The 21,270-nt window shown below is 39.6% G+C and overlaps 1 protein-coding gene across 6 annotated transcripts in view; it reads right to left on the reverse strand.

Moving 5' to 3' along the window:
• The window catches only part of RIC1 (RIC1 homolog, RAB6A GEF complex partner 1), a 144,027-nt gene extending 126,217 nt beyond the window's left edge, over positions 1-17,810 (reverse strand). For 4 of the 6 annotated variants that reach the window (XM_048218389.2, XM_048218388.2, XM_048218387.2 and 1 more), the window contains exon 1: positions 17,431-17,808. In XM_048218389.2, the coding sequence (XP_048074346.1) occupies positions 17,431-17,574 (144 nt within the window). In that variant the 5' untranslated portion in view covers positions 17,575-17,808. Of the gene's footprint in view, positions 1-17,430 lie in introns of all 6 variants that reach the window. The other 2 variants (XM_048218390.2, XM_057305636.1) reach the window with 2 other exon arrangements.
• Between the last annotated feature and the right edge of the window lie 3,460 nt (positions 17,811-21,270).

Below are 21,270 nucleotides of genomic sequence, written 5' to 3' on the forward strand. Positions count from 1 at the left end.
GTGTAGGGATAGAGGGTACGTTCCTCAATCTCGTAAGAACCATCTATGAAAAGCCTACTGCAAATATTATTCTCAATGGAGAAAAGCTGGAAGCCTTTCCGTTAAGATCAGGAACACGACAAGGATGTCCACTCTCGCCATTATTATTCAACACAGTACGAGAAGTCCTTGCAACAGCAATCAGACGACAAAAAGGGATCAAAGGTATCCAAATCGGCAAAGAAGAAGTCAAACTGTCTCTCTTCGCAAATGACATGATACTCTATATGGAAAACCCAAAAGACTCCACCCCAAACTACTAGAAGTTATAGAGCAATTCAGTAATGTGGCGGGATACAAAATCAATGCTCAGAAATCAGTGGCATTTCTATACAGGAACAATGAGACTGAAGAAAGAGAAATTAGGGAATCCATTCCATTTACAATAGCACCAAAAATCATACATTATCTCGGAATTAACCAGAGACGTAAAGGATCTATATTCTAGAAACTACAAATCACTCTTAAAAGACATTGAAGAAGACACAAAAAGATGGAAAAATATTCCATGCTCATGGATTGGAAGAATTAACATAGTTAAAATGTCCATGCTACCCAGAGCAATCTACACTTTCAGTGCTATCCTGATCAAAATACCAGTGACATTTTTCAAAGAACTGGAACAAACAGCCCTTAAATTTGTGTGGAACCAGAAAAGGCCCCGAATTGACAAGGAATTGTTGAAAAGGAAAAACAAAGCTGGGGGCATCACAAAGCCGGATTTCAAGCTATACTACAAAGCTGTGATCACAAAGACAGCATGGTACTGGCACAAAAACAGACATATAGACCAATGGAACAGAACAGAGAACCCAGAAATGGACCCTCGGCTCTTTGGGCAACTAATCTTTGACAACGCAGGAAAAAACATCCAGTGCAAAAAAAGACAGTCTCTTCAATAAATGGTGCCGGGAAAATTGGTCAGCTACATGCAAAAGAATGAAAGTTGACCACTCTCTCACACCATACACAAAGATAAACTCCAAATGGATGAAAGACCTCGATGTGAGACAGGAATCCATCAAAATCACAGAGGAGAACATAGGCTGCAACCTCTACGACATCTGCCAAAGCAACCTTTTTCATGACACATCTCCAAAGGCAAGAGAAACAAAAGAAAAAACGAACTTGTGGGATTTGATCAAGATAAAAAGCTTCTGCACAGCCAAGGAAACTGTCAAAAAAACTAAGAGGCAGCCCACGGAATGAGAGAAGATATTTGCAAATGACACTACAGATAAAAGACTGGTATCCAAGATCTACAAAGAACTTCTGAAACTCAATACACAAGAAACAAATCAAAAAATGGGCAGAAGATATGAACAGACACTTTTCCAATGAAGACACAAATGGCTAACAGACACATGAAGAAATGCTCAAAATCTTTAGCCATCAGGGAAATTCAAATCAAAACCACCTTGAGATACCACCTTACGCCAGTTAGAATGGCAAAAATGGACAAGGAAAGAAACAACAAATGTTGGAGAGGATGTGGAGAAAGGGGATCCCTCTTACACTGTTGGTGGGAATGCAAGTTGGTACAGCCACTCTGGAAAACAGTGTGGAGTTCCCTTAAAAAGTTAAAAATAGAGCTTCCCTATGATCCAGCCATTGCACTACTGGGTATTTACCCCAATGATACAGACGTAGTGAAGAGAAGGGCCATATGCACCCCAATGTTCATAGCAGCATTGTCCACAATAGCTAAATCATGGAAGGAGCCGAGATGCCCTTCAACAGATGACTGGATTAAGAAGACGTGGTCCATATATACAATGGAATATTACTCAGCTATCAGAAAGAACGAGTTCTCAACATTTGCTGCAACATGGACGGCACTGGAGAGATAATGCTAAGTGAAATAAGTCAACCAGAGAAAGACAATTGTCATACGGTTTTACTCATCTATGGAACCTAAGAAGTATGAAGATTGGTAGAAGAAAGGGATAAAGAAAGGGGGGTAATCAGAAGGGGGAATGAAGCATGAGAGACTATGGACTCTGAGAAACAAACTGAGGGCTTCAGGGGGGGGGGTGGGGGAATGGGATAGGCTGGTGATGGGTAGTAATGAGGGCACATATTGCATGGTGCACTGGGTGTTATATGCAACTAATGAATCATGGAACTTTACATCAAAAACCAGGGATGTACTGTACGGTAACTAACATAATAAAAAAATATTATTATTAAAAAAAGGTACAAGTTTCCAGTTATGAAATAAATAAGTTACGGGGATATAATGTACAGCATGGTAACTATATGTTAATGAGGGCATTACGCTAAGTGAAATAAATCAGAGAGACAAAGGAAAAAAAAAACACTCAAAGACTGACATACAATATACACTTAATACTTGCTAATTTGTTCTCTTTTAGTTCAAGGTCAATCGGATTTACATTTCATGTGACTGAGACTGAACAAGAATAAGCAAAAATTTTATCATCTTTGTGCTTCAAAAACACTGATGATGGCAGCAGAGATGATGGTAGTGGATCTGGATCTTAAATGAAGAACTGACAATCATGGCAATGGCAGATAAATGAGACCTAAAAGCTATTGAATACTGTGCTGTAAATAACCAGATTTGAATATACTCTCTCTTTACCACCCTCCCTGTGTGTGTGCGCGCATACGCGTGCACGCACGCGCACATACACATACACACAAAAGGGAACTAAACAGCTCAGTTTCCCAAATGGCAAGAAGACAACACAATTACATCTGCCTGCAGAAAAAAACTAAAATTATTTTTTCTAAATATATAACTGAAAATTGACACAAACAACCAATTTGATCAGTTTTACCCCATTAAGTCAAGAAAACAAAATTGCCTAGCAAAATTTCAAACACAAGGACTTCCAACAATGGCACAGTGTAAGATGCTGGTAAATCTTATCCCCCCAAAATAGCCATACAACTGTCAAAACAACCACTTCAAATATTTGGGAAAGGCAAATAAAAAATCAAGAAATGTTTATTCATGAAAAACTGTTGAACTTCAGATAACAACGACGGGAATAGATGATCTTCCTTCCAGGACTGTTCCTATTCTCTCCCCAAAGCTTTACTGATATGTAGTAGTGCCACCAGGATGGGGCTGTCCATGAAAAAGCAGCAATTCTGCTGCCCGAGGTGGGCTGCCTTGGCATGAAGCAGAGGGCAATGCACTCTTTAGCACTGTCAGTAAAAATAGCAAATTCCTTGGAAAGCTGACAGTGCTGCTAGCCAGAGGTTGCAGACCTGGTTTGGGCAAGCAGCACATCCTTCAACCATCCAGAAATGTTAACAGGGAGACCCTGGAAATGAGAAAGCCAGAGAGGGAATAGAAAAGCCCACCACATATCCTCAGTGCACTTTTAGACAGTTTTTCTTACTTATGAAGAGGAAAACCCTAAAGGACCCAAGCTCTAACTCATCCCTATCTAACAGAGAGGCTGGGTAAATGCACAGAGAATAGCAAAGAAAGGCCAAGCCCTGCCCCCTCCCATCATCACTGGCGCACTAGAAGGCTGTTCCCAAGAAAGTCAAGTAAAGCTGGAACCAACACACACACACACACACACACACACACACACACACACACACACAGTCCTGAACTTTGCAAGCACTTCCCAACACACATACAGATTAATCAACAGAGAACAGATGCTTTACTAGCTCAAGATGTTTTTGCAAACATAGAGGCAACCCCTAGGAAGCCATGATAAAAATTAGAAAAAATAAAGCAGAGAAGTCAGTCAGTGGCTGTACACTGCAGGGGAGATAAATTTTACAAATTAAATCAGATGAGTTACTAAAAAACGACACTAAAACACAAAATCAGCAACAATGACCCTCAGGAACATAAATTATCTAAAATACCCAATTATAAGCAAAAAACTAGAAAACCTACAAAAAAACCAGAAAAGTGTGACCAAGACTGATGGAAAAAGAAACTATCTCTGAGTGGGCCTCGAATAGCAGACAAAAATTCACAACAGTCATGGTAACTACATTAAAGTAATAAAGGAAAATATGAAAATACCTCAACAAGTGGAGAATCTCAATAAAGAGCAATAAAAAAGAACCAATTCTAGAAATTCTAAAATTTAAAAGTGTAATAACTAAAATGAAAACTTCATTATATACACTCAGCAGATCTGAGAGGACAAAAATTGATAAACACGAAAATAGTTCAATAAAATTATCCAATCTAAAAAACAGAAAACAGTCTGAAGTGAAGGGAGCAACAGAGGCTGTGGATCAACAAGTGAAGCAACATACGTATAATGGGAAGTTCCAGGAAATGTTACAAAGCATTAAAAAAAATTTTTTTTTGAAGAAATACTAGCTGTGAATGCCCCAAGTTCGATAAAAGACATTAAGCCCCAGAGTCACAACGCTTGACAAAACCTAAGTGGGATAAATTCCTACATACGTACCTATGTACATACACCACACACAAACTACTGGAAGCCAACAAGAAAATGTTGTGAGAACAAAAATAAAATGACTGATCACAAAGGACAAAAATATGATTAACAGCCGACTTCTCACCAGAAACAATGGAGGCCAGAAGGCAATGAAACAAAATATTTAAAAGCTGAAACAAACCCACCAACCTGTCAACCATGAATTCTATATCCAACAGAATTATTCTTCAAAACTTCAAAGGAAAGGTATTTCCAGATAAACAGATTGAAAATTTGTTGCTAGCAAACCTGCCTTACAAAAATACTAAGAGATCTCTCAGAAAACAAGAAATGACATCAAATGGCATGCAGAAAAAAGTTAACAAGCCTGAGATTGCTATACTAAAAAAAGTCTGCATGTAAGGTTGATCCTAGGCTGGCATCTGGGAACTTGGATTTGGGGAGGGCTCTCACCACTGCTTAACTGATACAAAACGCTAAATGCGTCTAAACTCTACAAAACACATGATTTATGCTGAAACACCTGTTTTCCTTCAGGGTATGGCCTACTAGAAAGCCTTGGGGAATAAGTCTATAATGAGCTTCCCAGGTAGTCAACACTGCACATACGCTGTCACAAAAATCTGATACTGGAAGAAATAAGCACATCTTACATGACTGTACTGAAAAAGAACTATTGAAAGCTTGCACCTGGTTCCAAGAGATTATCCCGAATAAGACTTACCTTTGGCAAATTTGCTTTGTATCCTTTTATTGTAACAAATTATATACATGAGTAGGACTATTTGCTGAGTACTAGGAGCATTCCTAGCAAATCACTGAACCAGGTGGGGGTTGGGGGAACACTAACACAGATGGTAACTCAAATCCAAAGGAAGAAACACAGAGCGAAAGCAATGCTAAATATACACATAAATATAAATACACACTTTTATCTTTTCTGCTTTTCTCTAAAAAATATCAGAGTTTATAAAACAATAGTTTTTAAAAATATAGTTGAACCTTGAATAAAACAGGTTTGACCTATGAAAGTCCACTTATATGCAGACTTTTCTCAATAATACAGTAATGCATGTTTTGTTACTTATAATTTTCTTAACATATTATTTTCTCTATCTTATCTTATTGTAAGAATACAATATATAATACATACGACCTACAAAATATGCATTAACCAACTGTTATTACTAAGGTTTTCAGTCAACGGTAACCTATTATTAGTTAAGTTTGGGGAGAATCAAAAGTTATACATGGATTTGTGACTGTGCAGGGGATCAGCGCCCCTAATCCTTGTGTTGTTCAGGAACAATTACATAATACACTGTATTTATGTATGCTTACAACATACACAGAAGTAACATACTACACAGTAATACCTCAAAGAAGGTGATGGGAAATAGAACAATCAGACAGAAAATAAGGTAACAGAGAACCAAAACAGCATTATAAACTAACTAGACCTAAAAGACACACATATTACTCCATGCAACAACAGAAAAATATACATTTTTGCCAAGTGCACATGGAATATTCTCCAAGACAGACCATAAATTAGGCCACAAGTCTTAATAAACTTATAAAGACTGAAACAATCAAAAGTATTTCTTCTGATCACAATAGAATGAAACTAAAGATCAACAGCAAAAATAAACCTGGAAACTCACAAATCATGTGGAAATTAAGCAACAAATTCTTAAACCAATGGGAAAGGAAAAAAAAATCACAAGGGAAATCAGAAAATACCTTGTGATAAATGAAAACACAACATAACCAAAATGTACGGGATGCAACAAAAGCAGTGCAAAATGGAAAATGTACTATTGTAAATGGTTATATTAAAAAAGAAAAGTCTCAAATCAATCTTACCTTACATCTTATGAGAACACAAAAAGAACAATTTAACCCAAAGCTAGAATAAGGAAATAATAAAGATTAAAGAAGAGACAAATAAAATAAATTAAAAAATAGAGAAAATCGGGGTGTGTGGGTAGCTCAAGTCAGTTAAGTGTCTGCCTTCAGCTCAGGTCAGGATCCTGGGGCTCTGGGATCGAGCCCCAAGTCAGGCTCCCTGCTCAGCGGGGAATCTGCTTCTCCCTCTGCTTCCCAATCATACTTGCGCGCGCCCACACTCGCTCTCTCTCGTGTTCTCTCTCAAATGAATAAATAAAATCTTTTTTAAAAAAGAGAGAGAGAATCAAAGAAACCAGGAGTTGGTTCTTCAAAAAGATCAACAAAATTATGAAACCTTAGCTAAAGAAAAAAGAAAGACTCAAAAAACTAAACTCAGAAATGAGCAAGAAGACACTACTATGAACAATATGCTAACAAATTACATAACTTTAGGTGAAATGGATAAATTCTTAAAAACAACCAAGACTCAATCATAAAAAAAAAAAAAATAGAAACCTGAATAAACTTATAACTAGTAAGAATCCTGAATCAGTGATCAAAAACCTCCCAATGAAGAAAAGCCCATGACCATTTGGTTAGTGGATTCTACCAACATTTAAAGGAAAATTATCACCAATTCTTCTCTCAAACTCTTCTAAAAAATTGAGGCCGGAACATTTACTAACTTATTCTATGAGGCAACATTACCCTGATACTAAAGAAAAAGAAACTACAAGAAAAGAAAACTACGTACAGGTCAATATCCCTAAAGAATACAGACACAAAATTCCTCAACAAAACACTAGCAAACCAAATTCAATCGCATAAGAATTATAAACTATGACCTGTGTGTCATTTATTCCTAGAACGCAAGGATGATTCAACACATGAAAATCAATGTAATACACCACATTAACAGAATGAAGAAAAAAACACACGACCATTTCAATGGATTCAGAAAAAGCATTTGCCAAAACTCGACACCTTTTCACGATCAAAACATTCAACAAGCTGCCAACAGAAGGAAACCACCTAAACATAACAAAAGCCATATAGGAAAAATCTACAGCCAATGTTACATTCAATGGTGAAAAATGAAAAGAACAAGAAAAAAAAAAAAAAAAACAGAAAAGAACAAAAAAAAAAAAAAAAAAAAAAAACCCAGAAAAGAATACATACAGTATTGGTGAGAAAGTGGAGAAACTGGAACCCTTGTGCATTGCCAGTGGGAATGTAAAATGGTGCAGCCACTGAGAAAAACAGTATGGCAATTTCTCAAAAAATTAAACATAGAATTACCATATACTCCACATATTCCACTTTGGGATATATACACCAAAGAACCAAATGCAAGGGCTCGAACACAAACGTTCCAGCAGCATTACTCACAACAGCCAAAAGATGCAAGCAACCCAAGTGTCCATCAATGAATGAATGGATAAACAAAAACAGGCTCTCCACCGACCAGGGAGCCCGATGTGGGACTTGATCCCAGGACCCAGGGATCATGACCTGAGCCAAAGGCACACACTTAACCAACTGAGCCAACCAGGCGCCTCTACTTTTCATTTTTTTAAAGTGGTAAAATATGCATAACAAATTTACCTTTTTAATCCTTAAATGTATAGTGCTGTGGATTTAAGTACATTCACATTGTTGTAAAGCCATCACCATCCATTCCCAGAATGTTTTTCATCTTCCCAAATTGAAACTCCATACCCAGTAAATAATAATACTCTAATTCTCCCTTGTCCTGTTACCTGGCAATCACTGCTCTATTTTCTGTCTCTATGAATTTCACTGTTGTGGAAACACAATATTTGTCCTTTAGTGATAAATTTATTTCGTTTGGCATGTTTTCAGGATTCTTTTATGTTCTAGTATGTACCAAGATTTGCTTTCTTTTTAAGGCTGAGTAATATTCCATTGTGTGTACATATTTTGTTTATCCATTAACTGACAGAGCTAGACTGAACATTAATAAGGATATAGAAGACTTGAACCATGTCAACCAATTTAACCTACCATTTAGAGAACACTCTGCCAATAGCAGAATATTCCTTATAAGTGCACATCAAACATTTTCCAACACAAGGCATATGCTAATCCATAAAACAGGTCTTAATAACCTTAAAGGAATAAAATCATTCAATGCATAGTCCCAAGCCACAATGGAATTAAGTTAGGAATCAATAACAAAAAATTTGGGAAATCCTCAAATATTTGGAAATTAAACCACATACTTGTAAATAACACATGTAATGATTCAAAGAAATGATTAAATTTTAAAAACTGAAGTGAAAATAAAATTAGTGCATATCAAATGTTTGGTGGGGGAGAGATGAATAGGCAGAGCACAAGGGATTGCAAGGGCAAGGAAAATATTCTACACGATATTACAATGACAGATACAGGTCATTATACATTTGTCCAAACCCACTGAACATACAACACCAAACCCAAAGAAAATAATTTAAAAATCAATGCAGAAAAAAACAGAAAACACAAAATAGATCAGTAAAAGATCAGTAAAACCAAAAGTTGGCTCTCTGAAAAGATGTACAAAATTGCTAAAATTTTACCAAAACTGATGAGAGGAAATGCCTGAGATTCCACATTAATTTTAGGATGGATTTTTATATTTCTATCAAAAAGAAAGCCCCGGATCACAGTAATCTCTAAACTGCTTTGGGTAGTACTGGCATCTTAATAATCTGTGAATATAGGATTTCTTTCCATTTATTTACATCTCTAATTTCTTTCAGCAACGGTTTTATAGTTTTCAGCATACAAGTCTTTCACCTCCTTAGTTAAGTTTAATCCTAAGTATTTAATTCTTTTTGATGCTATTGTAAATTGTTTTCTGAACTTCATTTTTGGATGTTCATTGTTATTGTACAGATATGCAACTGATTTCTGCATGTTGATTTTGTGCTTTGCAATTCTGCTGAACTTGTTTATTAGTTCTAACAACAACAACAACAACAAAAGCTGAGGGGCACCCAGGTGGCTCAGTTGGTTGAGCATCCAACTGTTGGGTTTTGGCTCAGGCCATGATCTCAGGGTTGTGAGATCAGCCCCGTGTAGGGCTTTGTGCTCAGCACAGAGTCGGCTTGAGATTCTCTTTCCCTCTCCCTCTGCCCTTTCCCCGACTTGCACATGCACACTCGTGCTCTCTCTTAAATAAATCTTTAAGAAAACAACAACAACAACAACAAAAAAACCTATGAGAATTAAGTTTTGGCAAGGCTCCAAAACAGCAATATACAAAAATCAATTTTGCATCTATATACATATAACAATCTGAAAATGAAATTAACAATTACATCATGAGAGCATCACAAAAGATAAATAAAATTACCTGGGAATAAATTTAACAAAAGTGAAGACCTGTGCGCTGAAAACTACAAAATAACGCTAAGAAAAAAAAATTTTTAATCTAAATAAATGAAAAAACACTGCATAGCATGTTCACAGACTGGCATATTCTATACCATTAAGATACCAATTCTCTCTACTGATCTAGTGCAATCCCCTCAAAATCCCGATTTTTGTTTTGGGGTTTTTTTTGTTTTGTTTTTGGTAGAAACTGACAAGGTAATCCTAAAATTTATACAGAAATGCAAACGATCTAGAATGGGCAAAATAATTTTGGAAACAAAATAGGACTTTTTCTAAACTTGCTACAAAGCTACAGTGTGATGCTTGCATAACAGACATATTGATGAATAAAACATAATAGGAAATTCAAAAATAACCCTTTATTGTTACAGTCAATCGATGTTTGAAAAAGGTACCAATGCAATTGAATAGTGAAGAGTCTTTCCGAAATTGTGCTAAGACAGCTGGATCTACAGGTTAAAAACACTAAAACAAAAACAAAAAACACTGAACTTAGATCTTTACAAACAAAAAAGTCAACTCAAAATGGATGACAGACCTATGTATAAGAGCTTAGATTATAAAACTTATAAAAGAAAACATAAGATGTTATGACCTTGCATTGGCCAAAAGCTTTTTCAGCACACAAAAAGCATGATTCATAAAAGAAGAAAAAAAAAAGGCTAGACTTCATCAAAATTAAGCTTTTACTCTCCAAAAGACACTAAGAACCTGAAAATCCAGAACCCTTACAACTCACTAATGCAAAAACACTCCAATTAAAAAAAGGGGGGTGCAAGGATCTGAATAGACATGTCATCAAATAAGGCATACAAATGACTAATGAGCTCATGGAAAGATGGTAAACATTCTCAGTTATTAGAAAAGTACAAATTAAAGTCACAATGAGATACCAGTACAAACCCACTAAATTGACTGTAATAAAAAAGACTTAAAACACAAGTGTTGAGAAGGATGTGGAGAAACAGAACCTTTCATCCTTTGCCGGTAGGACTGTAAATGCTACCACTACTTTGCAATAGTTTGGCAGTTTCCTAAAAGCTAAACATCAACTTACTAGATGACCCAATAGTTCCATTCCTCAGTATCTCCCCACAAGAAGTAATACCATACATCTTTGCAAAGACATACATACAGTTGTTTACAACAGCATTACCCACAATGACCCCATAACATAAACAACCAAATATCTATCAACTGGTAAATGGATTTTTAAGATGTGGTACAGCCACACAATGGAATAATACTCAGCTATGAAAAGGAGTACCACAAAAACAGTATGCTAAATAAAAGCCAGACACAAGAGACCACACATTATAGGATTACCTTTCTAAGACATTTCTAGAAAAGCCAAATCTAAAGGGACAAAAAAAGGCCAATGGTTTCCTGGGGCTGGAGCGGGAGAAGTTAAATGCAAATGAGCATGATACTTTTTGGGTTACTATAAATGTCATAAAACTAGACTGTGATGATGGTTGTGCAACTCTATAAATTTATTAAAAATCAGTGTACATTTATAATGTTTATTTTATACACCTCAATAAAGCTGTTAAAAAATTAAACCACAGCAAATTCTACTGTATATCCACAGTAATATTCAAAATCTCATATGTAAATTTATGTATGATTTATTATGGATATAAGGCAAATCACTGGGTGAGACAGGTTTGGGATAGCAACTCAAAGCAATTATGACAAATTTAAAAGAAAGGTAACATACCCTGATCCCAAACAACTGATGCTTGATAGTCAATAAAGTGTTTTTAATTAATTCTCTCACTTTGTGGCAAGTTTGAATTCTAGATTATTTTTAAATGCTTTTAAATTGTGAATTTATTCTGATTTGATAAATTGCATATTTAGCAGTAAATACAATGCCTTAACACAGTATTTCCTATACCACCATTTCAGGTGACAGTCACTATACTATTTAATCATACAGTGAGAAAATAATTTCTCCAATTCTTCTTCAATCTTTTTGATTTAGGTAAAGAGGAAATCTGTCAGAGGTGCTAGTTTACCTCTGAACACTTCTCATGTATCTGCTAACTGCTCCTTTTAAGACAAAGGAAAGAGCCTTTGGCAGGAACCTAGATTTTCGTAACATTGTTTTCATTTTATTTCCTCACACAGTAACCCTGTATTCATCCAAGTGGTGCTAGCTTTCCATTTATTGCAAAGACAAAAATTATTTTGAAAAAGAATTTCAAGTTTAAAAGTTAGATTGGAGGGGCGCCTGGGTGGCACAGAGGTTGAGTGTCTGCCTCCGGCTCAGGGTGTGATCCCAGCGTTACGGGATCGAGCCCCACATCAGGCTCCTCCGCTAGGAGCCTGCTTCTTCCTCTCCCACTCCCCCTGCTTGTGTTCCCTTTCTCACTGGCTGTCTCTGTCCTGTCGAATAAATAAATAAAATCTTAAAAAAAAAAAAAAAGTTAGATTGGAGAAGTACTATCAAAGGATAGGGCAAAAATCATGAATGAGGCATGTGAAGGACCGAAATTCAAGAACCACTGCTTCCCATGATGTAAAGCACCTAGTCCACAGTAAACTCAGAATGAATGTTTACCTGTACTATGGGTCACATCAATGATTCACAAGCACCTGAAGAAGATGGGTGAAATGTCTTTATTTAAATGTTTATACTGCTTTTTTTTGGTGGGACCACCCTTTCCACAGATCACTTCAATATAAACACAGACTGGGAACCAGGAGTTCAACTGGTGGTTATAAAACTGTACAACAGTTTAAGTTTTGGTAGAGGACTCTTTACCATGTACCACTTTTTCCCCTTAGCTTTATTGAGTTATAAGTGGCATACAACACTGCATATGTTTAAGATGTACAACATGTTGTCTGATGCACTCATATCTTGCAAAATGATTGCCACTACAGTGTTGGCCAATACCTGCACCATGTTTATCCTTTCTTTTCCATAGTGAGAACATTGAAGATCTACTATCCTGGCAACTTTTAAGTACATCCCCAGAACTTACTCACTTTACAGCTGAAGTCTGTACGCTTTAAACAACTCTCTATTGGCCATGCCTCCTAGCCTCCGGTAACCACCATTCTAGTCTGTCTTTCTATGCATTTGGCTTTTTTATATTCCACCGCTGTGCCACCCAGGCGCCCCTAACTTTTTCTGAATTTAACTTGTAATTTAGTACTACCATGTTTGTTTTTATTACGTCAACATTTAAAAACCTTCTATTTATTAAACCTTTAAAAAGTTCTCTGCTATGCATAGGATACCCTAAATTCATTATTTTTTAAAATACTTATTAAACATAAGCTTTTGTACAAAGCATTATGGATAGTACAAAAGAAGATCATCTCTGCCCTCCAGAAACTTAAAATCTAATTGGAGAATTAAATCATGTGTGCAGGGGCACCTGGGTGGCTCAGTTGTTAAGCGTCTGCCTTCGGCTCAGGGTGTGATCCAGGCGTTCTGGGACTGGGCCCCGCATCGGGCTCCTCCGCTATGAGCCTGCTTCTTCCCCTCCCACTCCCCCTGCTTGTGTTCCCTTTCTCGCTGGCTGTCTCTCAAATAAATAAAATCTTTTTTTAAAAAAAATCATGTGTGCAAAGCTTACAATACAAACATTAGTTCATCAAAAAAAATGAACCTTTCTGGTTATGATAAATAATAACTCACAGAGAAAGCAGGATTTCAACAGAAACTAAAGGATGGATAATATTCTGATAGGCAGAGATGGGGCAAGTGATCATCCCAAGAGGGGAGTGTCTCTGATAGCAAACTAAGGAGTCTGAACTTCATTCTTCAACCAACAGTGAACCTTAAAGGACTTCTGAGCAGTGAGTTTACACAGAAGGCTCTCTGGAGGCAGTCAGCAATAGAACAGAGTTGAGAAGGTAAGAAAGGGGAGAGGGAAAATGTAGGTAACAAATTGAATGACCTTCCTGAGGATTCACAGTTAACCATATACCTAATTCTACAACGTAGCCTCTTTGAACATCTATCTCCTTGTTCTCTATTATTAGCATACACCAATGAGAACATAAGTTTCTAGTCAGGGTTACTCAAAGACACATAATTCATTTCATAAGCTCAGTAATTATGTGCCTATTTCAGCTTTTTATTAGCAACCTTCACAGTGGTAACTCACAAAATTTTCATTTATCATATTAATACACTAACATCTTTGGATAGACTGTTCTGTTACGTGTAACATGCCCCTTCATTCCTTTCATATTTACCTATCTACCCTGTCTTTCACAGAAGGTGTTCAAAAATACTACTAAGGGTAATTTATATATATGAAATAATGACCTGAAAATTGAGATAAGACTAATTTAGAATCACAAAATTCTAAGGTAACATTTTGTGTTTCACATATGTGGACTTTAATATTCATAGTTCAACAGTGTATTAGAGAAATAATTCTAGGCTCTCTAGCACAATACAAAACACCATCTCCCACAACACTCATAAATGGGTCAGTCATAAACCATAACATGACTTAAACCGCAACTTCAATCACAAAGCTGAAACTAGTCCTTTTACAATACCCTTAGCAGAAATACAGTCAATTGCTCCATCAATTAAGAAATATCTCTACCACCCCAATCTAACATACATGTGCTAAAACCATTTTTTGAGCACCTTTTTTTGGGTTCCAAAATATATGGATGATTGATCCCTGCTGTAAATTCCTGAGCGTTTTAGAACTTCTAAGTAGAATCAAGAAGTAGAGAAAACAAATTTACATCAAGATGTTACACTAAAAAAAAGTTACACCTTCACACTAATAAAAAAGCAAAGTGAGTATCTGTAGAAGTCTTTTGTTCATAACCTCATACAGGGACACCTGGATGGCTCAGTTGGTTAAGCATCAGACTCCTGATTTTGGCACAGATCATGGTCTCAGGGTCGCGGAATCGAGCCCCATGGGTGACTCCGCGCAACTGAGCAGGGAGTCTGCTTGGAATTCTCTCTCTCCTTCTGCCCCTCCCCACACGCACACCCCTGCACGCGCTCTCTCTAAAATATAAAATCTTAAAAAAAAAAAAAAAAAAAAGAACACATATCTAAACAACATAGTAACTATAAGAGGTACAAAAAAGTTCACTAAAAGACCCATAAAATGTATACAAGTTATTCTTAGAGATTTTACTTTAGTGTTTTTATACTGTCATGACTAATCAACATTTTAAACACAGCAATTCTTTTGGACATTTTTTTAAAAACCACAGAACAACAGCTTAGACTATTAAATGCACGTTTTCTCTTTCATCCCTAAGTAACTTTAACTTACTAAGAGAGACCCAACAAAATTTCAAGTAAGCATTTCATATTATATCCTCACCTCTTTGTGCATGTCTCTCCTTGTCTCCAAATGCCCTCAAACAGCTTTTAAGACTTCAACTCCATAAAACCCTTTAGATCTTCAATATCCACTTTATTCTATAAAATTACTTGTATGTACAATATCTCTCCAAAAGCAAGGCTTTCGTGTTCTCATGTGAACATTTTAAACCAATTCACTCAAAATTGTGTAGTAACTGACAGCTTTTCAATTTAGCTAAAGGTGTTTTCACTTTTAAAAGAAGTTTGCTAACTGAAATTGATTTTAACTTACATAGTTTCAGTAAGTTTAGAAATTCACACACACACACACACCTTTCAGAGAGTGAAAACAGGCATATTCCAGGCAGAAGAGACTCAAAGCTGGAGTCTGGCACCTGTTTCCCATCATCCCAACTATATAATCACAGACCTTAAAATCATCTGATCCAATACTTGATTTTTAAAGTGATGAAGCTGATGCCAGAGATCAAGGTTAACCATTCATAAAGCCTACAGTAACATGCAACCTTCCCTAAGGTATTCTTGCATTTCAATTCACCTTATACTTGTGAACCCCCCCGATTCCCTAGACCTAACTTTGCACATTGGGTCTTAATGGTAGTGACCCCAGGACTTCCGTAGAAAGTAGGTATCTACGTGTAGGATGTAAGTTTAAAGGAAGGAGTACGAATTGTTTTAAATTCCATGACTGCCTAATTTACATAGTATCCAACTGCAAAAGCAAAAACAGATTTTTAATACTCACAATATACCGAAGAAAGTTGAGGTACATTTTTGTTTCTTTTATAGAGCAATAAAGTAACCTACAGGCTTCTGGTCTATTCACCCCTCATATAAGTTAGTTCTGCCTAAACTTAAATTAGGTCTACCTTTTTAGAGATAAATTTTAGGTTGTTAGAGTGAAATTCATACTCAATTCAGAAGACAATTTAAATTCAAGTTCTAATTATTTTTTTCTGCATGTACTTTAAAGATAATAGTTATATACGCCCAAGCAATCAAAAATTCTACTGGCTACACAATGTAAATGAAATAGTATCTCATTTAAAAACCAAATGATATACAATATACATATTCAAAAATGAAATCAAACACCAGACACAACAGTCACACTGCTGGTTATATAACAACCTCTTTTGTTTTGATATATATTTAAAACTTAAAGCGACCCAAACAACGGCAAATAGTCTGATTTACAGCCTAACTATGACAGTCACATAAAAAAAGATAACAGAAATATCTAAATCCCACCATCACTTTTACCAGGGCTGTGTGTGAGAATAGTCAAGGACTTTATGTAAGTATTCAAATGGTCAGTAAAGACAGTTGAGGGTTTTCACTAATTTAACTCAAGCCAGTAAAGCCAGTGTGCCACATAGATGTAATAGAGCCAAGGTCACAACCTATTTCCACGCGGACAAGTTAGCTATAAAAAGAGAAAAACTTCGCTCTGACGTCGATTAGTACTGCCTTCTTTGGGGAGGGGGAAAAAAAAACCCAAACCAAGAACATTTTTTTTTATTCTGTCGCTTTTATAGACTGACCTAGAGAAGCGTTCGCAGAAAATGGGGTGTATCTCATCCACCAATTATTTTTGAAGTGTTTTTTTTTTCTCTTAAGTACTTGGTAATTAGATACAAGAATGAAAAACCAAAACTCGCAGAAAGCAAACACAGAACTCAGTTACAGGCTTTTCCCAAATCTTGTTATTTCCAGGTGTTAAATACCTGGGAGCAGCGGGGACAGATTTGAGTTCAACTTCCGCTCCTCCGAAGCCCCCTACAATTCTCTAACGAAGAGACCGAAAGCTGCGGAGAAGGGGACTAGCCCGAAAGTGGGCAGGAGATGTTTGGGGGTGAAGCGAGTAGCAGGACAAGCAGACCTTTCGTAAAAATTAAAAAATCCTGGCTGCGGCTGCTAGAACTAAGTTCTCGCAGGCCTAGGAAGTCTGGCACTGGGTGAAGCCCAATAGGCTTTCCCCAACTCCAGAACCACGGCCTTCAGCAGGGGAGGGCTGGGAACTCACAGCGCCCAGATTTCTATTTGTGGAAAGTTTAAACAAATTTGCTCCTCCGGGAATGGGGGAAGGGAGCGGAGGGCAAGTCTGGGCTCGGCCAAGGGGGCGCGCGGGGTGTGCGCGGTGCGCGGCCGCCGCTCCGACGCGGGGAGGCGCACGGATTTTCGGCAGCTGCCGCCGCATCTGCCCCCGAGCCCCGGCCGAACGGGCACGCGGCCGGCGAGGACCCGCCGGTCGGCGCCAAGGGGCAGGGGCGCGGGACTATGGGTGGAAGTTGAGGGCGGGACCGTGCCAGGGCTCCGGGGAGGGAGCGGCGAGAGGCTGCGGGCGGCTCTACTTACTCGGCTGTACCAGATGCTGAGGCGGACCGGGGCCAGCACGGCGAAGAAAGTCCTCTGGGGGTCGGACTGAACGTGGAAAGGCGCCTCGGCCGGGCTCCCCAGAGGGCACAGCAGCCTCTTGGGCCAGCCGCTCAGGAAATACATGGTCCGCGCGGAGCCGCCGACGCCGCGGCGCCCGGCGGCCCCCGGCCCCGTCCGTCACACTCAGCGGCCGGGGGCCGGACGCCCGCCTCCCACACCTCCACCGGCCGAGTCGTCAGCGTCGGCAGCGGCAGCTCGGGGCATCTGCCCGCTGGCCGGGCCGGGCCGACGCGAAGCTGGGCGACGAAGGAACCCTCGGATTGACGGGGCCCAGTGTGGGGGAGGTAGGGGGAGGGAGAGTCGGGATGGAGAGGGGGCGGGAGGAGCGTGGAGGCCCGCCCCGGCCCGGCCCCACCCCTTCCTCGGGCCGCACGGGCGTCACCACGCCGCGCCGCGTGGGTCGGGCCGGGGAGGGCTGCCGCGCGCACGCGAACTGGAGGCTTCTCCCCTCCCCCTCGCTCGGCTTTCTGAAGCTCCGCCCCAATCTTCGCGAGCGACCGTCGCGCTGCGTCAATACGCATGCGCTTTTGTCCCCTTCTTGCCCCTCTGTACCTCCCACTTGCAATCTGGAGCATATTGTTTGGGGGGGGGCGGGGGCGGGGGCGGGGCAACCGCCTGAGACTTACAGGAAAGTGGGCTGAACGCAGCGAGACGCAGCTGCGGACTGACTGGACCCGTGGAACACGCCTGTCGCCCGGCCTAGCCAAATTTGACTTCCTTCGCCGATTGGTGAGGCCTGTGGGCCGGGCCTGGCGCTGCAACACGGGGGTAGAGGGGGCGGTTTTGCCGGGGAGCTCGAGTCACGTGACTTTCCCGGCTTGCCAGCTCCCCCCCATCCCCCCCGGGGCTGGGTTGTGGGGTCCTTTGCCCACTGAGCCCCTGTTGTGTGCCAAGGTCTGCAGTGAAAGCTCGCGATGGAGTTCCTGCCCTCGTGGAGTTTACAGCCCAGAGGGGGCTTTTATTCGATCCGTAAATAAACCACTTACGTGAAAGAGTCTGAGCCCTGTCCTCTTTCCTTCATGTTTCTGATTTCAATTTGTATTCATCTGTCCCTTTATCAACCACAGTGTTAGACAAGACAAGGCTGTCTCTTTTTTGCACCCTCAGTAGAGTATACGCTGCGAGACTTGGACATAATTTTAGAGTTGGAACGGATTTTAGAGTCTCTGTAGTTGGTTGTTTAACTTCTGGACCCCAGAGATCACCTTAACAACTGTTTCTTTTTAAGTATTGACCCAGCGATTACCTCTGAATAGGAGGACGGTGTGAATGGGGATGGAGTGTATGTAGAGAGGGGGAAGGGGGAGGTCTAGATTAAAAGACTTGCTTCTCATTGTCTGCTCTTTTTGTTTGCATTTTTCCACTTTTTTTAAAATTAAAAAAATAGTTGGGTTAACCCAGGTTTAAAGCAAATGTTACATTAAAAAGTAGCAACACAAACAGCAAAAGAGGAAACAAAGTAACTTAATACGTATCAGATGTAGCGTTGCAGCTGGTATTCATAACAAAGTATGTAACTTTTCCATAGTTTTTTAAACATTCACTGCATTCCCCAGAAGGTGATCAAAGAACCCAGGATTCCTCGAATCAAAGCTGAAACGGCCTCACCACTCACTGGCCCCTTGTGGTCAGACAGTGTCTCCTTCCTGCTGTTTCCTCCCCCCCCCCCCCGCCCCCCGCCCCAGCCTGGAACACAGTGAGAATAGTAAACTCAGAAAATATGTGTCAAATGAAAATTGGATGAACCCTGATCCAGCTGAAGTACACCATTAGACAAATAAAGAGACCCAGGGAGGCTTCTTGACTTCAAAATAGAACAAAAACAGTGTTGCATCATACTTTCATCTGACTTACTCAGATTCAGTTATGCACTTGGCAGAAAGAGAGAGAAAATGAAAATCAGTTACAGTGCAGCAATTCCTCTGGCAATTTTACTGAGAATGTATTTGTCCCAGCTCCCCTTCACAGGGACTTTATTCTCATGTGCCTTCTAAGTGAAAGCATCTTACAGCACACATGCTTAATTTAAGGAACTTCAAAGTATTTTTTTTTTTTTGCACTCAGTTTTAACTTCACTTGCTGAGTTTATTTATTTAAGAGAGGAGGGAGGGGCAGAAGGAGAGAGAGAATCTTAAGTAGGCTCCCCGCCCAGCGCAGAGCCCAATGTGGGGCTCGATCTCACAACCCTGAAATCACGACCTGAGCGGAAATACAAGTCGGACATTTAACCGGCTGAACCACTCAGGTGCCCCTACTTGCTGACTTTAAGAATCGAATTCCCTTGCTACACTCTTGTGGCATTTCAGGTTTACAAAATATTTTCAAATACATGACCTGATTTAATTCCACAGTAAACCTTCAATGTGGATAATATTGGTGTGATGTGTATTCTCACTTTCTTAATGAGGAAACAGTACCAGCATGGTGGAGGAGCCTGGAGAGAAGTGCTCCTTCTTCCTGCAGACCCACTTATCTTTTTTTTTTTTTTTAAGATTTTATTTATTTATTCGACAGAGATAGAGACAGCCAACGAGACAGGGAACACAAGCAGGGGGAGTGGGAGAGGAAGAAGCAGGCTCGTAGCGGAGGAGCCTGATGTGGGGCTCGATCCCATAACGCTGGGATCATGCCCTGAGCCGAAGGCAGACGCTTAACCGCTGTGCCACCCGGGCGCCCCCAGACCCACTTATCTTGAGACTCGACTGAATTGAACTCTGCTAGTGGCTGAGGCAGTGAGGGGCTGGGGTGGGGTTAGTGCCATATTTGACTCTCCACTGCCCTTAAGAGTTCCACATTGTGGTAGAAATTTATGGACTGACTTTTCCAGCTTTCAAATATCGTATTCTAACCTTACTTTTAAAGTATACTAGCAATTCCATGCCCTGTTTCTTCCTCTCCTCCTCCTATCCCAGCACTATCACTAGTTAGTCAAACTTACGGAACTCTATCTGACCTAAGACTAAGCTGGTCAATGAAAACTAACAGGTGTGTGTTTTCAAACTAACAGACTTTTCTTTCTTATAAGAAATAATGTTGGTAAGGGTGTACAGAAACAGAAGTACATTTATAAACTGTTAGCAGGAGTATAATTTGGTACAGTTTTTCTAAAATGTAGTTGGAATCACATTTAAAAATGAAGAGATCTTTACGCATACCCTTGGCCCCAATTATTTCTATCCAATGATTATTTTCTAAGGAAACAAACACTGGTATGCACAGAGTTTAGCTTTAAGAATGTACCCCACAGGGGCACCTGGGTGACTCAGATGGTTAAGCGCCTGACCTCAGCTCAGGTCACAATCTCCAGGTCCTGGGATCGAACCCCATGTTGGGCTCCTAGCTCAATGGGGGTCTGCTCCCTTTGCCTGCCACTCCCCCTGCTTGTGCTCTCTCTCTCAAATGAATAAATAAATTTTTTTTTTAAAAAAAGAAGAAGAATGTACCCCACAGGGGTGCCTGGGTGGCTCAGATGGTTAAGTGTCCAACTCTTGATTTCAGCTCAGATTATGATCTCAGGGTCATGAGATTGAGCCCTGCATTCAGCTCTACGCTGGGCGTGGAGACTGCTTAAGATTCTCTCTTTCCCTCTCCCTCTGCCCTTCCCCTCATTCCCCCCAGCCTCATGTGTGCACTCTCAATCTCTCTAAAAAAAAAAAAAAAAAAAAAGTACCCCCCCAAAAGTGTCATGAAGAGCAAATAATCTAAATGTCCCCAAAAGGACAGTAATTACAGTACTTTCTTAGAATGGAATAGTTTGTA

The sequence above is a fragment of the Ursus arctos genome, unplaced genomic scaffold (assembly GCF_023065955.2).
Source record: "Ursus arctos isolate Adak ecotype North America unplaced genomic scaffold, UrsArc2.0 scaffold_33, whole genome shotgun sequence".
Taxonomy (NCBI): domain Eukaryota; kingdom Metazoa; phylum Chordata; class Mammalia; order Carnivora; family Ursidae; genus Ursus; species Ursus arctos.